Below are 17,601 nucleotides of genomic sequence, written 5' to 3'. Positions count from 1 at the left end.
TTCTTTACTATCACCATCGCTATTGAATCTTTATAACGAGGGTAGCTACAAGAAATTATCTATTTGTTATTAGCCCAGCATCATTTAAAAGTTCCTAATATGGAAAAACATATACACTAGGCTGAGGTTTGGTGGTAGTGTACAAAGAAGAAGCTAAAAAATGTCTATTGTGGTTTAAATATCAGTCAACTATTTTCTGGTCTCTGCTGTTTCTACTAGGAAGTCAGCCATTATTTTTTTTTTTTTAGTTAAACTTTTGAAATAATTGTAGATTCATAATGTGGTTTTGAGAAAAAACACAGAGATTCCATGTACCCTTTACCCAGATTTCCTCAACTGAAACATCTTGCAAAGCTCTAGTACAACCAGGATACTGACACTGATAGAGTCACAATACAGGACATTTCCATCACTACAAGGATCCTTCAGGCTGCACCTATACAGCTTATCTCCCTCCCACCTCCAATTCCTTAACTCCGGCAACCATGAATCTGTTCTCCATTTCTGCCATTTTGTCATTTCAAAAATGTATATATAACTAGAATCATACAGTATATATTATTTGGGGATTCTTTTTTCACTCAGCGTAATTTTCTAGAGATTTATCCAGGTTCTTGCTTGTATCAATAGCTTGTTCATTTTTCCTGCTAAGTAGTATTCCATGGCATGAATGTACCACAGTTTGTTTAACCATTCAACCATTGAAGAATATCTCATTTGTTTCCAGTTTTGGAGCTACTATGAATAAAGCTGCTATAAACATTCAAGTACAGTTTTTTGTGTGAACATAAATCTTCATTTCTCTGGATGAATGCCCTGGAGTACAATTGTTAGGGTGTGGTAACTGCATGTTTAGCTTTTAAAGAAAGAACTAAAATGTGTTCCAGAGGGACTGTACCATTCTACATGGATGCCAGCAATGTGTGAGTGATCCAGTTGCTCTGCATTCTTATTAGCATTTGGTGTTGTCACTAATTTTTATTTTAGCCATTCTGACAGGTGTGTAGTGATATCTCAATGTGGTTTTAATGGCATATCCATAATGGCTAACAACGCTGAATCCATAATGGCTAACAACGTTGAACACCTTTTCAGGTGGTTATGTGCCATTTGTGTATCCTCTACAATAAAACGTTCATCATTTTTGCTTATTTTCTAACTGCACTGCTTTTTTTTTTAATGTAAGCTTTGAATGTTTTTTATTCTATATACTAGTGCTTTCTCAAATAAGTGGCTTGCAAATATTTTCTCCCAGTGGTAGCTTATCTTTTCATGCTCTTAACAGTCTTTTTTTTTTTTTGAGAAGGAGTCTTGCTCTGTTGCCCAGGCTAAAGTGCAGTGGCTCCATCTTGGCTCACTGCAACCTCCGCCTCCCGCGTTCAAGCCATTCTCCTGTCTCAGCCTCCCAAGTAGCTGGGATTATAGGCGCCCGTCACCATGCCTGGTAAATTTTTTTATTTTTATAGAGAAAGGGGTTTCATCATCTTGGCCAGGCTGGTCTCAAACTCCTGACCTTGTGATCCAGCCGCCCTGGCCTCCCGAAGTGCTGGGATTATAGGTGTCAGCCACCGCACCCGGCCTTAATCGTCTTTTACAGAGCAAAAGTGTTAAATTTTGATGGAGCCCAATTTATTAATTTTTCCTTTTATGGATTTTACTTTTGGTATCAAGTAAATAACTTTTTGCTTAGCCCTTGATTCCAAAGATTCTCTCCTGGTTTTTTTTTTTTTTTTTTTTTTTTCCAAAGTTTTTTTTTTTTTTATTTTTTTTTTTTTTTTTGTTTTTTTTTTTTGTATCAAATAAAAAATTTTTTTTTTAGCCCTTTATTCCAAAAATTCTCTCCTTGTTTTTTTTTTTTTTTTTTTTTTCCCGAAAGTTTTATAGTTTTACATTTTAGTCTATTATCTGTTTTATTTTTTATTTATTTATTTTTTTTGAGATGGCGTCTCGCTCTGTCGCCCAGGCTGGAGGGCAATGGTAGATTTCGGCTCACTGCAACCTCCACCTCCAGGGTTCAAACAATTCTTGTGCCTCGGCCTCCCCAGTAGCTGGGATTACAAGCGCCCGCTACCACACGTGGCTAATTTTTTGTATTTTTAGTAGAGAGGGGGTTTCACCATGTTCGCCAGGCTAGTCTTGAACTCCTGACCTTAAGTGATCTGTCTGCCTTGGCCTCCCAAAGTGCTGGGATTACAAGCGTGAGCCACTGTGCCCTGCCTGTTTTAATTTTATATAAAGTGTAAGACTTAGATTTAGATTCATTTTTTTTTTTTTTTTTTTTGAGACGGAGTCTTGCTCTATCACCCAGGCTGGAGTGCAGTGGCCGGATCTCAGCTCACTGCAAGCTCCGCCTCCTGGGTTCACGCCATTCTCCTGCCTCAGCCTCCCGAGTAGCTGGGACTACAGGCGCCCGCCACCTCGCCCGGGTAGTTTTTTGTATTTTTTTAGTAGAGACGGGGTTTCACCGTGTTAGCCAGGATGGTCTCGATCTCCTGACCTCGTGATCCGCCCGTCTCGGCCTCCCAAAGTGCTGGGATTACAGGCTTGAGCCACCGCGCCCGGCCTTAGATTCATTTTTTTAACCTATGGATGCCTAATTGCTCTAGCACCATTTGGTGAAAGGCCATCTTTCCTCCACTGAACTGCTTTTGCATCTCTGTCAAAAATGTATTTGTGTATTTCTTTTTTTTTTTTTTTTTTTTGCTCTGTTGCCCAGGGGCAGTGGAGCAATCTCAGCTCACTGCAACCTCCACCTCCTGGATTCAAGCAATTTTCCTGTCTCAACCTCCCAAGAAGCTGGGACCACAGGCGCATGCCACCATGTCCAGCTAATTTTTGTATTTTTAGTAGAGATGGGGTTTCGCCATATTGGTCAGGCTGGTCTCAAACTCCTGACCTCAGGTGATCTACCTGCCTCAGCCTCCCAAAGTGTTGGGATTACAGGCGTGAGCCACTGTGCCTGGCCATGTGTATTTCTGGGTTCTCTTTTCTGTTCCACTGATCTATGTTTACCAGTACCACAGTCTTGATTATTGTAGCTATATAATATGTTTTAAGATCAGGTAGACAAATTCCTCTCATATTGTTCTTTTTAAAAATTGTATTAACTATTCTAGTTATTTTGCCTTTCTGTACAAATTTTAGAATAGTTTTGTGTATATCTACAAATAAATCTTGCTGGGATTTTGAAATGAATAACATTAAATTTGTATATCAATTTGGGGAGAATTAACATCATTACTATGTTGAGTCTCCCAATCTATTAACATGGTATGTCTATTTATTTGTATCTTCTTTTATTTTTTTCATTAGTTTTATAATTTTCAGCAAACGAGTCCTGTATACATGTTTTGTTAGACTTCTACCTAGGTATTTCATTTTGTGAGTGATTGTAAGTAGTGTATTTAAACATTTGATGTCCACATGTCCATTGCTAGCTTATAGAAAGACAACTGATTTAAAAAATTTTGATTTTCAAGATGGGGTCTTGTTATATTGCTCTCAGGCTGCATTCAAACTCCTGGGCTCAAACAATTCTCTCGCTTTAGCCTCTTGAGTAGCTGGTCAGGCGCATGCACCACTGCTCCTGACTACAATTGATTTTTGTATGTTTATTTTATATTCTACAATGTTGCTGAATAACCATTACTTTTGTTTTCCATTGCTGCTTTCAAGATTTTCTCTTTACTTTTATCTTTTAGCAGTTTCACTATATATACACGTAGGTGTAGTTTTCTTATGTTTTGGGCTGGTATTTCTTTAAATACTTTCTCTGCCCCTTTCCTTTTCTTCTAGAACTCCGACCACAAGAATGTTGGACTGCTTGATATTGTCTCCTACTGAGACTTTTGTTCATTTTTCTTCAATCTTTTTTTAAAAAAAATAATTGTTTTTTCTTCTTTTTGAGACAGAGTCTCGCTCTGTCACCTGGGGTGGGGTGCAGTAGCGAGATTGCAGCTCACTACAACTTCCGCCTCCCAGGTTCAAGCCATTCTCCTGCCTCTGCCTCCTGAGTAGCTGGGACTACAGGCTCCTACCACCACGCTCAGCTAATTTTTAAATTTTTGGTACAGACGGGGTTTCACCATGTTGGCCAGACCTCAAGTGATCCGCCTGCCTTGGCCTGCCAAAGTGCTGGGATTACCGGGCCATTTTTCTTCAATCTTTTATCTCTCTATTCTTCAGATTAAATAATTTCTATTAATCTATCTCATTTTTTATTTTATGTTTTGAGACAGAGTCTTGTTCTGTCGCCCAAGCTGGAGTGCAGTGGCTTGATCTTGGCTTACTACAACCTCTGCCTCCTGGGTTCAAGAGATTCTCCTGCCTCAGTTTCCCAAGTAGCTGTGACTACAGGCACGTGCCACCATGCCCAGCTAAATTTTGTATTTTTGGTAGAGACAGCATTTCACTATGTTGGCCAGGCTGGTCTCGAACTCCTAATCTCAGGTGATCCACCCACCTCGGCCTCCCAAAGTGCTGGGATTACAGGTATGAGCCACCACGCCCAGTCTGAACTTTTATTGATCTGATTCTTCTGTCATCTCAATTCTCCTGTTAAGCCCGCCTAGTAAAATTTTTATTTCAGTTACTATAGTTCTCAGTCTTTGGATTTCTATTTTGTTGTTTTTTAAAAGTTTCCATTTCTCTGTTGGGATTCTCTCTTTTCACTTGTATCACGCTTTCCTTCACTTTTTTGAATATATTTGTAATGGTTACTTTCAAGTCTTTGTTAAATCTATAATCTGGATCCACTTGGAGTTAAGTGTCTATTGGCTGCTTTTTATCTTGAACATTGGTTATATAGTCTTGTTTCTTTACATGTCTAGCAAGTTTTAGTTGAAGGTAATATGTTGTAGTGACTTTGGAATCTGTTTTGTTTTTCTGAGAACTGTTAATTTTTTGGTACTAGTAAGCAGTTAATTTACTTAGACTCAAACTGTGAAATCTGTCATACCTGCAGCAGCTAATGTTTCTGCTCAATTTCCTGGTTTCTAGCTTCTCCTTTTTCAGCCTATCTCCCTGACAGTCTCCACTGAGCTTGAGCTTGTGTAAGGTAGTGGTAGTCTGGACAGATTCTATAGTCGTATTTTAGGGCTTATCCTCTCTGTGGATCTTTTGCTTCTAGGGATCTCTCCTAAATTTTCAATTGCTTTGCCAGTCCTGAGTTCTACCCTCTGACACCTCAAGCCAGTAAGGCTTTCACTTTCTGTTATCCAAGCTGTGTGTTCAACCTGCACATAGCTCAGAAAATGCACTCAATCAAAGGCACAGTAACCTTGCAAATCACACTAAGAAGTTCAGTATATCAAGGGTAGACTCTCTTCCAGTTTCTGCCTATTTTCCCTCAGGCTCTTCGGTGTTTACCGTGGAAATACATTATTTAATGATGACACAGGGATTTGGGAAGGGTTTATACTGAGATTTTGGATCTTAGTCCTTCTGCATTTCCCTCATTTCCAAAATTTCCCCTTTAAATTTTCAGTTACTCAGCTGATTTAAACTCTTATCAATCTGCACGCTTGAGTGGATGCTGGGAGGGTGGGTGGTGGCTGAGGAGCACTTCCAGGCAAGAAAGCCATAAACTTGCAATAGTTACCTGATGCTCTTCTCAAATTTCTACCTGCCTCTGTTCATTTTCCAGTGACTTCGAATACTTGCTTTTAACATTTTTCCCAGTTTTTATGATTTTCTGTAGAAGGAATGGCTTAAATTCTTTCCACTGTCATTTCCGGAAGTTTCCTCTATTATCATTTGAGAGTGGGTGTGGCTGGTGCTGAAATTTCACTAGTGAATATGTTTCTTCCCCAATCCCTACAAAATTTCAAAGAGATCCTAGAAAAACTAATTCAAGGTAGAGGGAAGACATATGCCTCTTTCCTTCTCCCACTTTAAACCATTAACTTTTTTGTACATAACAAATGTTACTTTTCTTGTATGTCATCTCACTATGGCCCTCTACTGTTAAGGTAAAAGATGGTTTTCTGGTCACTACTGCTCCCCAACTATGACTGTTTGCAAAAACAGTTTTTCTTTTTTAATAAAAAAATTTTTATTTTGTAAAACCACTTGCAAACAACAAAAATAGTTTTTCTATATTGTGGTAAATGGCAAGGGCACTGTATGAATCCTAAGGGCCCCAGTGTTGTCACATTAGCTGTCTATCTGCCCTGTAAGTTCCACTGGCTAAAGGACTGTGCTAATGGGGTCATGTTGGGAGGCTGATTCTTCTGTGAGCCACTCAAATTAATAAAACCTACTGTCGGACCACAAACCATTCCTGATCCTGACTAGACAATGTATTATAGGGGAAATGGGCTATAGTATGTACAGATCAGAGTCAATTCCTTAGCAGTATTAGTATGAAATGGCTTAAAAGTATACATCCACACTTGACATGGGTCACAACTTCACTTTTTTTTTTAGACAGTCTCGTTCTGTCCCCCAGGCTGCAGTGCAGTGGTGCAATCTTGGCTCACTGCAACCTCTGCCTCCCAGTTTCAAGCAATTCTCCTGCCTCAGCCTCCAAGGTAGAAAAAATTCAGGGCAATAAGGCTGGGCGTGGTGGCTCACGCCTGTAATCCCAGCACTTTGGGAGGATAAGGCGGGTGGATCACTTGAGGTCAAGAGTTTGAGATCAGTCTGGTCCAACATGGTGAAACCCCGTCTCTACTAAAAATGCAAAAATTAGCTGGGTATGGTGGCACGCCTATAATCCCAGCTACTCAGGAGGCTGAGGCAGGAGAACTGCTTGAACCTGGGAGGTAGAGGCTGCAGTGAGCTGAAATCACATCACTGCACTCCAGCCTGGGCAACAGAGAGAGACTCTGTCTTAAAAAAAAAAAAAAAAAAAATTCAGGACAATAGACAATATTCCATTCTTCGAATACAAAAGTTACATACCAGTCCATGAGCATGGACTATCTTTCCATTATTTGTGTCTTCTACAATTTCTTCTATTAATGTTGTATAGTTTTCAGTGTCCAGGTCTTTCTTCCTCCTTGGTTAAATTTATTCCTAAGTATTTTTTCTTGTAGCTATTTTAAGTGGGATGGTTCATTTTTGGAATGTTCGTTGAACATCAGTATTGTTAAAACGTCCATAGTACCTAAAGCAATCTGTAGATTTAATGTAATCCCTCTCTATCAAAATTCCAATGTCACTTTTCATAGAAATAGAAAAAATAATCCTAAAATGCATATGGAACCAGAAAAAACCGAATTGCCAAGGCAATCATGAACAAAAGAACAAAGCTGGAGGCATCATACTACCTTATTTCAAATTACACTACAAAGCAATAGTAATTAAAACAGCATGATACGAGCATAAGCACAGACTCATTGACCAAGGGAACAGAATAGAGAACCCAGAAATAAACCCACACATGTATGGTCAATTGATTTTTGACAAGGGTGCCACATGTACACACTGGGAAAAGGATAGTCTTTTCACTAAACGGTGTTGGGAAAACTGAATATCCATCTGCAGAAGAATGAAATTGGACCCTTATCTCACTCAATATATAAAAATTAACTCAAAATGGACTAAACACTTAAGCCGGCAAACTATAAAACTACTAGAAGAAAATAGGGGAAAAACTACACAAATTGCTCTGAACAATAACTTTTTAGATTTAATCCCCAAAGTGCAGGCAATTAAAGCAAAAATAGACAAATGGGATTACATCAAAATAAAAAGCTTCTGCGCAACAAAGAAAACAATTAGCAGAGTGAAGACACAACCTACGGACTGGAAGAAAATATCTGCAAGCCATATGTCTGATAAGGGGTTGGTATACAAAATACATAAGGACCTCAAACAACTCTATAGAAAGAAAACAAATAACCTGATTTTTAAATGGGCAAGGAACCTGAATAGACATTTCTCAAAAGAAGGCATACACATGACCAATAGATATATCAAATAATGTTTAACATACTAACCATTAAGGAACTGCAAACTAAGACACAATGAGATATCACCTCGTACCTGTCAGAATGACTATTATCAAAGGGGCAAAAGATAAAGAATGCTGGTGTGGACACTGAGAAAAGGGAACCCTTATTACATTGTTAGTGGAAATGTAAATTAGCACAACCACTATGGAAAACATTGTGGAGGTTCCTACAAAAACTGAAAATGGAATTGCTATATGATCCAGCAATCCCACTTCTGAGTATTTACCCAAAAGATATGAAATTAGTAAAATGTCAAAGAGATATATGTACACCTATGTTCACTGCAGTATTATTTACAATAGCCAAGTTATGGTATCAATCTATATGTCCATCAACAGAAAAATGGATAAAGAAAATATGGCATATATAGACAACAGAATAGTATTCAGTCTTAAGGAAGGAAATTCTTTAATTTGTTAGTGGAGAACACCATGCTAAGCAAAATGAGTTGGACACAGAAAGACAAATACTGCATGTTCTCACTTATATGTGGAATCTAAAACAATGAACTCAACATAAGCAGAGGGTAGAATGATGGTTACCAGAGGCTGGATGGGTGGGAGGAATGGAGAGACGATGGCCAAAGGGGACAAAGCTTCAGTTAGACAAGAGGAATAAGGGTTTTTTTCTTTGCGACATACTGTACAGGATGATGAATATAATAAATAATAAAGTATTGTACATTTCAAAATCAATAAGAGTAAATTTCATGTTTTCACCGCAAAAAAATAAGCATGTGAACGGATATGTTAATTAGCTTGATTTAATTATTCCACTTTGTATGCCACAAATATACACAACTATAATTTGTCAATTTACAATTTAAAAAATTAAAAAAATTCTAATTTATCTAAGAAGAATGATCTAAATTCAAGAAATGAGATTGAATTTGAGAATTTTCTTTCACACAAAACACTAAATCTTTTTAAAAAACTTTTTTATATTTTAAATTTTATTATTATTGTCATTTTAAAGGGATGGTGTCTCACTATGTTACCCAGGCTAATCTTGAACTTCTGGGCTCAAGTGATCCTCCGTCTTGGCCTCCCAAAGTGCTGGGATCACAGGTGTGAGCCACTGTGTCCGACCAACACTAAATCTTTGATAGTACTTTACCTTATAATAAAAATGAATAAGATAAAATTCCCTGCCAGCACCAATTCATAGTCAAATTTTCTTGTTGAGAAATTGTAACAGAGTCCAGATGTTTTACAGTGTTGATATCTTACCTTTTCTTTTTGCTTATGATCATATCCATGGTTTGGAGCAGTCGCCGTTCCAGGGCTAGAATATCTGTGTCAGTCACGTTCCTACAAAAAGCACAAACTGCTAGCGAAATGTTTTGGGATCCCACTCTTGGGCATGATACTGTATCTGGAGAGATACACAGACTTTAACTTTGCCCACTACTTTTTTCTAGAAAATAGTAAAATAACCATAATAAACTAAAATGCTTTTGCTCTCATTTCTTACAGCTAATCCTCTGGCATCTCAGGGAAATGGAATTTACCCAGCTCTCTTACAGTTTTTCTTAGCTTTGATCCAGTGACATTTTTATATATATATATTTAAATATTTTTATTTTATTTTTTATTATGCTTTAAGTTCTGGGATACATGTGTAAAACGTGCAGGTTTGTTACATAGGTATACACGTGCCATGGTGGTTTGCTGCACCCATCAACTCGTCATTTATTTATGAAAGAGTCTTGCTCTGTCACCAAGGCTGGAGTGCAGTGGCGTGATCTCAGCTCAGTGACATTTAGGATGTATGTTTAAGCACACTTTTAACTTGGCATTGTCTTCTACTGTTCTATTAATACTTCTAGGAGGAACTAAACTGCTGAAGTTGGGGTTGGTTTATACTGCTGGTCACTAGAAATGTGCCTTTAAAAAGTGGGAGGGGAGTGTCAGATTGAAATTTGCCATTTAAAATATAAATGAATGTAGGACAAATAGCAAAGGCAAGCAGTACAAGTGATAAGACTTATTTAGAAAGATTTCCAGGTCAATGCCCATAGGGACAGAGAAAGAGAAAAATAAAAAGGCATTGTCATAGATCTAATATATAATCTTAAAGATGGTGGCATAATATGACATATGTATTCAAGAAGTAATGGGGCAAAAAAGAAAGGATGCAAAGCGCTCTGTTACCTGAGGAAGTAAGACATGTAAGTGTATGGGCAGTTGACAGCACCAAATCCAGAAAGGAGGGCCATGAGAGTCACTCCAATCACACCAACCCGGCTGATGAGCTGTTCTATGGATAAGATCCCTGAAAACATCAAGGCACATTAATCCCAGGTAACACAGATAAAATGGCTCTCATCTGTACTGCAAAAGGAAACATTACTGAAAACATTAACCATTACACATAACTAACTCATACAAGCCAACTTTTAATTATTAATGTGTAGATGATAATAAAGAGTATAATAAATATACTAAATATAGTATATAGAGTATAATATATATAGTATATAAATATAGATAATAGAGTATAATAAATATACTAAAAGTTTACCGATTTTCCTCTTGTCCCATATGCTTCAGAGTGATCTCTTTTATTGGGTGATAACAGTAAAATAATAACAACAATAATTACAAATAACAATCATTGACTGTTTACTCTTGGTAGCATGAATGCTAACAAAGCAAAGTACTTTTAGTAAAAGCATCGGCAAAAAAAACTAGACAAGTAAATCTGCTGGAAAAGTATAAATAGCAGGAAATACTTGGTGCTAGTTATCTTTGATATATATGTATTTCCCCTAAGGTGATACTCTTTTGCTTTTGTCTTATTCTTTTTTGCATCCAATAAACACAGAATTCATCTAATAAATGAGCTACACTTATAGATGAATAATTCAAAGGCAAACACATCATTGTTAGATTATAAATCGTATCCTAATTAATCAATTGTTTCACATCACTTGAGAATGCTGAAAATCAACTTAGCAGTGAAAATAAATACTGCTGGTTGATGTATTTGGGATAAATGAGAGAAAGCAATGCTGAAGAATAACTCAGTAAGTTTGGCGTTGCAGAAAAAGAATGGTTTTAGTTGGTTTTCACTTTTATTTCTAGGATAGAATTCACTTCAGCCATCCACTCCTATGGTCAAATGCCAGAGCTGTAATTCAGGAATTCTGTCAGCTTCAAAACCGAAAATTCCAATATTCTTTTCTGACTACTGGCCTCCCTTCCTAGTCTTCAAGTTCTCTTTCTCCTTTATTTCCACTACACTCGTTTTAGAGGTCAGTGCACTGCTTCTCCATTCTTCACCTAGCTTGGACTCCAGGCTTGCTGGCTTCAAATTCTCTCACCAGGAGCCTCAATCTCCTACAATCTTCCTTCTGAAGCGCTAATCCTACAAATTCCCAACTCTGGATCGGTCTAACACTCTGCCTTCCCTGTGCCCAAGTTTTGCTGCCTAAAATTGCTAGAATGCATATTGATTTTGGAGCCATTACAAATGTATGGTCTCCGGTCCTAAGAGAGCTCTCACACTACTGACTAATCCTTATCTTGCCCTTGGTCAGCCATCTCTCTCCATTGTCTTTGTCAGTTACTCTTTATTTTTCCTACCTTTGTCCTTCTCCTTTGCCAATGTCCTTATTATAAAAGACATAAGCTATTAGACATAAACTACCTTCACTCTACTACAAACTACCTTCACTCTACACTATGGTCATAAATTTTCTCCTGGTTGCCAAATTCAACATTTTCCAATTCTTGTTTTATTGGCTCTTTCATAACATTGAATATACATCTGCAATCATCCTCCCAGCTTGTCTCCTTCAGAACAAAGTAGCATCCAAAGTTGACTTCTCCACTTCTGCTTCTGATTTTCTCTGGGCCCTGGGAACTGTCTCATCCTTTTATGTGAGTTCTGGGATATTGCTGGTGATAATCTTGGTGCTATTTGTTTTTGGTTTTCTGTCATGGGGGTAAGTGAAGCCAGCTTGCTCCTACGCCACCATCTTGGAACTAGAAGTCACCATACTTTTGATTGTATTCAATCCCTTCCACCTCTTTCAGAGTTTTGTTCCATCATCTATCTCCTCTCTCTTGTATATTCAATATTTCCTTCTTTGCTAGTTCTTTCTCTTTAGTTTCAAGTCTCTTTTCTAAGAGAAATTCTGTTCTTGGCTTTGAGTTTACCTCTAGTTACCAATCCCCATCTATTTCTTCCTTAACAGCCAGGCTTCTTAAGAGAAGTTTATAGTTATTGTCACCTTTTCTTCACCTCCAGTTCATTCCTTAACTGACTGCAATCCAGCTTTCTTCCCATTCTTCTACATTGAATGAAATCACTTTCACTAATAATTGTAATGGCAATATAATAGGTAATATGCATCAAGCACATGCTATGACTAGGCACTGTTCTAAGCACTTCACGTGTTCTAATTCATTTAACCCTCATAACAATCCTACGAGGTAGATATTATTGAAAACCTAATTTTACAGATGAAGAAATGGAGGCACAAAGAGGTTAAGTAACTTAGTCAAGGCCACACAGATAAAAGGGGCAGAGTCAGGTTTCAAGTGCAGTCTAGCTCCAGAGTCTGGGCTTTAACCACTACAACACTTTGGTAATAAGTTTTCTCCTGGTTGCAAAATTCAACATTTTCCAATCCTTGTTTTATTGGCTCTTTTATGACACTGAATCATTTTTGTTTAAAATTATTTTATCTTCTTGGCTTCCACAACATCATTTCTCAAGGATTACCCTTTCACTGTTCTAACTGCTTTTTCTCAGTCACTTCTTGCTCTGTATGGACCAGAATTCTCTCTTTCATTTCAGTATACACATTTTTTGGTTGGGTGATCTCACCAACTTCCCCAGCTTCACCTAATGGCATTTAGTTGATGATTTCGAGTTGTTTAGATTCCTGGAGTCATCTCTATGAGGACTGATATATGTATACTTTTTCCCTAAGTTCCTGACTTGTACATCCAATTGCTTATTTAACATCACCTGGATATGCATGGGTAACTCAAATTCAGCATATACTAAACTAAAATTATCTTTCCCCTCAACTTGTTTCTTCTTCTGCATTATCTTAGAAAATGACACAATCACCATAATAATAAAATCTATACACTATACGATTACTCTCCATTCTATCTCTCGCCTTTCCTTGAATATACCAAGGTCTTTCTGCCTCAGGGCTTTATGTGATGTCTCTTGTGCATTCTTGGTGGGTCTTCCTTTGGTCTTGTCCTTTAAATCTCAGCTTAAATATCACTGTCTCAGAAAGGGTGGATCTAACTACTTATACTACATTATCTGCATTATTCTCTATCATAGCAACCTGTTCGCTCCTTGATGACAATGATCACAATTGGCAATCATTTATTTATATATTTAACTCTTTACTGTCTAGTTTCACCCACAAGACTGTAAATTTCAGGGGGGGCAGAAACCAAGTTTGTTTTGTTTGTGGTTTATTTCCAATGCTTAATTTATATAAAGTAGATGCTCAATAAATATTTGTGTAATGCTAAATGAACGAAGAAATCCTCACCTAAATTCTGTTGATTCTACTTGCTATATACCTCTTGAATTTGCAACCCCTTTACAAGAAGACATCATGTCTTATTGATCTTTGTTTTCCTTACTGCCTGGCACATAGAAGGTGTTCAACAAATGTTTGTTGACTATAACATCACTCAATAACATAAAAAAATCCAAGGGATTAATATGGGTTATTAAATAAGAAAAATGAAAAAATTCCCCCCTTTACCTTTATTCCTTTTAACATGGCATCTTTGTCCTTTTATTACATCTTTTTATGATTTAAAGTACTTTGTAGATACTATTTACTTAATCTCAGCATTTCTATGAAGTAGGAGTCAGTCATCATTATCCCCATTTACCAGTAAATACATGGAAAGTCAGATGAATAAGGAGACTAGCAGAAGACCATTTCACCTTTGCCACCTGCTCACACAGATTCCTTACAGTCTTTTGTAATCTCTCTGACTCTTTCCCACTAAAGACATTCCAAGGTTCAGGCACCACACAAGAAGTACTTTTACGGATTTTTTTTTTGAGTCTCGTTTTTTGAATCTCTCTGACTCTTTCCCACTAAAGACATTCCAAGGTTCAGGCACCACACAAGAAGTACTTTTATGGATTTTTTTTTTAGTCTCGTTCTGTTGCCCAGGCTGCAGGGCAGTGGCATGATCTCAGCTCACTGCAACCTCAGCCTCCTGGGTTCAAGCAATTCTCGTGTCTCCAGCCTCCGGGGAGTAGCTGGGATTACAGGCATGCGTCACCATGCCTGGCTAATTTTTGTATTTTTAGTAGGGACGGGGTTTTGCCATGTTGGCCAGGCTGGTCTCTAACTCCTGGCCTCAAGTGATCTCCCTGCCTTGCCCTCCCAAAGTGCTGGGATTATAGGGGTGAGCCAACCTGCCCAGCCCATTTTTTGGGTGGTCTCCACAGCAATAAACAACTACAGCGGTTGTTGGGACAGTTCTGGGAAAGCTCTAGGAAGGTAGTGTAAGGCTGGTTGCTTCTTGGCTACCATCTAAACTTTTCTTCCTCCTTACTTATCTTAGAGGGTTAAGTAAATTAAGATACCTGAATATTCAGTCATAAAACTGTAATGCCTATTGGAGTACGATGGAAAGAAGAAAGCTGAAACTGTCTCCCTAGCTTTCTCTCTTAGTGTCCTTTTCAGGGTCATCCCACAGAATTTAGAAAAAGGGGTGGATGAAAGGACAATGGATACAATGGCCTTCATCTTCCCTTTGGTGTGTCCTGGCTGCACTGGTCATGTGAGCTGAATGCACACAGGAGAAAGCTGGAGAAAGGTGTCAGAGTCAGGTCTTTGTATTGCATGTGAGCCTGTGTTTGCCCTGTCAGCAGCCCTGGGGGCCTTTTGTAACTCTTCTCTCTGACTTCTACCATCACAGATAAATGTGTCTGTCTGTGGGTTTCTTTGAAACAGGTTTATATGAGAACTATACTACCAGGACTCTTTAGTGCAAGTCTTTCCTTTCGTTGACCATTGACATAGGCATGCTGATCACATTAGCGTTTCCTAAATTCCTACCCAGAGTGTTAAAGTAGTAAACTAATTTACCACATTGGAAAGACTCAATTTTCTTCCATTCACTGATTCAAAGAACATGTATTAAAACACTCGTTATGTGTTAAGTTCCACACTAGGCACTAGGGATACAAAGACAAATAACATGTAGTTTTCTGATCTCAGGGAGCCCACAGGTTGATGAGGAAGTTGGAAAAGGAAACATGGAATTGTAAGTTTTATAGATGATATAGATACCTTGAGTTGGGAGCAATTAATATCTCCTAATGCTGGCCAGGAAAATCTTCCTAAAGGAATTGACAAGAGTTGAATCTAGAAAGGATAAATAGGCATTTTCTAGGTAGACAGGGTTGGTGAAGGATTGTCCAGGCTGATAGAACAGCTCTAGAAACTTGAGGCTGGGTGTGGTGGCTCACACTTGTGAGCATTTTGGGAGGCCACGGTGGGTCGATCCCCTGAGCTCAGGAGTTCAAGACCATCCTGAGCAACGTGGAGAAACCCCATCTCTACGAAAAAACACAAAACAGCTGGGTGTGGTGGCATTCACCCGTAGTCCCTGTTACTCAGGAGGCTGAGGTGGGAGGATCACTTGAGCCTGGGAGACAGAGGTTGCAGTGAGCCAAGATCATGCCACTGCACTCGGGCCTGAATAAGAGTGAGACCTGTCTCAAAAAGAAAATAAATAAATAAACTTGAAATAACTTCATAGGACTGGAGAATGCAACATGTATAGAGAGCAGCAGCCAGGCCATGAAAGGTCTCATACGCCACCTAAGAGTTTGAATGTTTTTGGTAGGCTGGTGTTATGTTAAGTTTTCTGGCTTTTAACATTATTTGAAATCTTGAAACAGTTATTATTATTTTAAAAATACACAACTATTTATTTGGTACTGCATATGCTTTTCAAAACTGCCTATCTCCCCTGACCTTACTGCAGGAGAGTCTCATAACCTCTCTCTCCCGAAATTCCTGCTATAGGCAATGAGTATAGATGGAAGGGTGTGTGGGAGGTATGGCAGATTCTATAATAGACACTGGCTCATTCAACATTAATTCCAATATCCTTTTCTAGCATTTGTTTTGGTACTACAGAGTTTAGAAAGCCAAACGCTCCTTCTCAGACTTCCTTGAGGCTAAGGTTCTAAATGTTACCTAGGTTTCACCAAAAAACCAGGCCCATGTGAGGCCTCAGACGCAGAAATGAACAATGTAGGGGTGGTGATAGCACTTAGGAGCTCAAACAGCTGGGACTGAGGTCCCTGATGTCACAGACCCTGAGTGGCATGTGATGACTTCAGCAAGGTTTTCTAGTTTAGTATTGTGGCATAGTTGGGTATTTCTCTTCATCATACAGCAATTAAGCTTTGCATTCCTGCTTCCCTAGAAAGTTTATAAATTGCCTGACACTGTATAATTAATCACTTTCTGCTTTAAATTAGTTACAGTAGATTCTGTTTTCTGCAATAAGAACCCTGATAATATGGCAGGATGGTGAATGAACAGGTATAAATATATTTTTGAAAAGGTTCTAGCATGAAAGCTGCAATATATTTATTACAGATGGGCTCTCTAATCTTTTTAAGATAGATTCATACATACTTCTGAAATAGTTCTGGAAGGACTTATTAGCTGAGGTACTTTTGTTCATTGATTTTAACTTAAAAACTAGGGCTCTGCCAAATCTCGTTTTAAAATAAACTTTTTTTGTTAGAGGGGAGACACCGATTCTTGGAAAGCTTTTCTTTACCTATTAATTGTGGGCGTTTTATGTCACCTTTCCCCAAATATGTATGCTTCCCTAATGTATCTTTATCATCCCTTCAACAGTGGCCATTTACCTTTTGGGTCACAGACCCCTTTGGAAATCTGATAAAAGTTCATTGATACCTTACCTCCAAATACACATACAAATATATTCCTGTAGTTCTATATACAGTATGAGTTAGACACCGTTCTCTTTCCTTATACCCTTTAAGTAAGTATATTCAGTAAAGGAAGGTCAAAAATTCCTACTTTAGAATGATAGAAGTGAGTTCCAAAACCAGCATTGGTTATCTCTTAGAATAAAGGAGAAAATGTAGTTCAAAATCAGACATTTTTCAGAGAAATAGCTTGCTATCCTCCTCAAAATCAGAAATTTTTTTTCCCAATCCCAAGAACCTATGAATTAATGAATTATTTCCCCAAATAAATTTTTCCCCAAGAAATTTAATTAAATGTTTTTGAAATCAGAAAATTAAACAAAGCTTCTCCCTCCCTTCTTCTGCCCTCCCATATATACTCACCATGTTTTGGGCTGAGAATGGGAAAGGGATCTCCTAGTTTCCAGAAGAAATACATAAAAGTCAGCCATAAGAGACAGGAAAAAAGCAGTCGTTGTTTATGCACTGAGACAGAGGAGACAAAACTGTTAGGAAAAACAGATATAGGTTAAAGAGCTTGCTCTATTTAAAAATATAAGATAATGCTAATTAATATTTGGTTGCTAATTCACTTGGCAAATGAGTGATGAACAGTATAATTTTTAGTGAAAGCATCCTTACCATCGTAAGAGAAATTTAGCTGAATTTAACATGTGGG

At 38.0% G+C, this 17,601-nt stretch overlaps 1 protein-coding gene across 6 annotated transcripts in view; it reads right to left on the bottom strand.

Annotated features, from left to right (window-relative positions):
* GPR89A (G protein-coupled receptor 89A) overlaps window positions 1–17,601 on the bottom strand; it is a 58,943-nt gene that overhangs the window by 25,446 nt on the left and 15,896 nt on the right. For 4 of the 6 annotated variants that reach the window (XM_025375514.1, XM_025375503.1, XM_025375522.1 and 1 more), the window contains 3 exons: window positions 17,307–17,408; window positions 10,112–10,232; window positions 9,188–9,268 (listed from right to left, as the gene is read on the bottom strand). In XM_025375514.1, the coding sequence (XP_025231299.1) occupies window positions 9,188–9,268; window positions 10,112–10,232; window positions 17,307–17,408 (304 nt within the window). Of the gene's footprint in view, window positions 1–9,187; window positions 9,269–10,111; window positions 10,233–17,306; window positions 17,429–17,601 lie in introns of all 6 variants that reach the window. The other 2 variants (XM_025375540.1, XM_025375549.1) reach the window with 1 other exon arrangement.

This window comes from Theropithecus gelada, chromosome 1 (genome assembly GCF_003255815.1).
Source record: "Theropithecus gelada isolate Dixy chromosome 1, Tgel_1.0, whole genome shotgun sequence".
NCBI lineage: Eukaryota > Metazoa > Chordata > Mammalia > Primates > Cercopithecidae > Theropithecus > Theropithecus gelada.
Note: the sequence above shows the minus strand (reverse complement) of the source record. Positions and strands in the feature narration are given on the sequence as shown.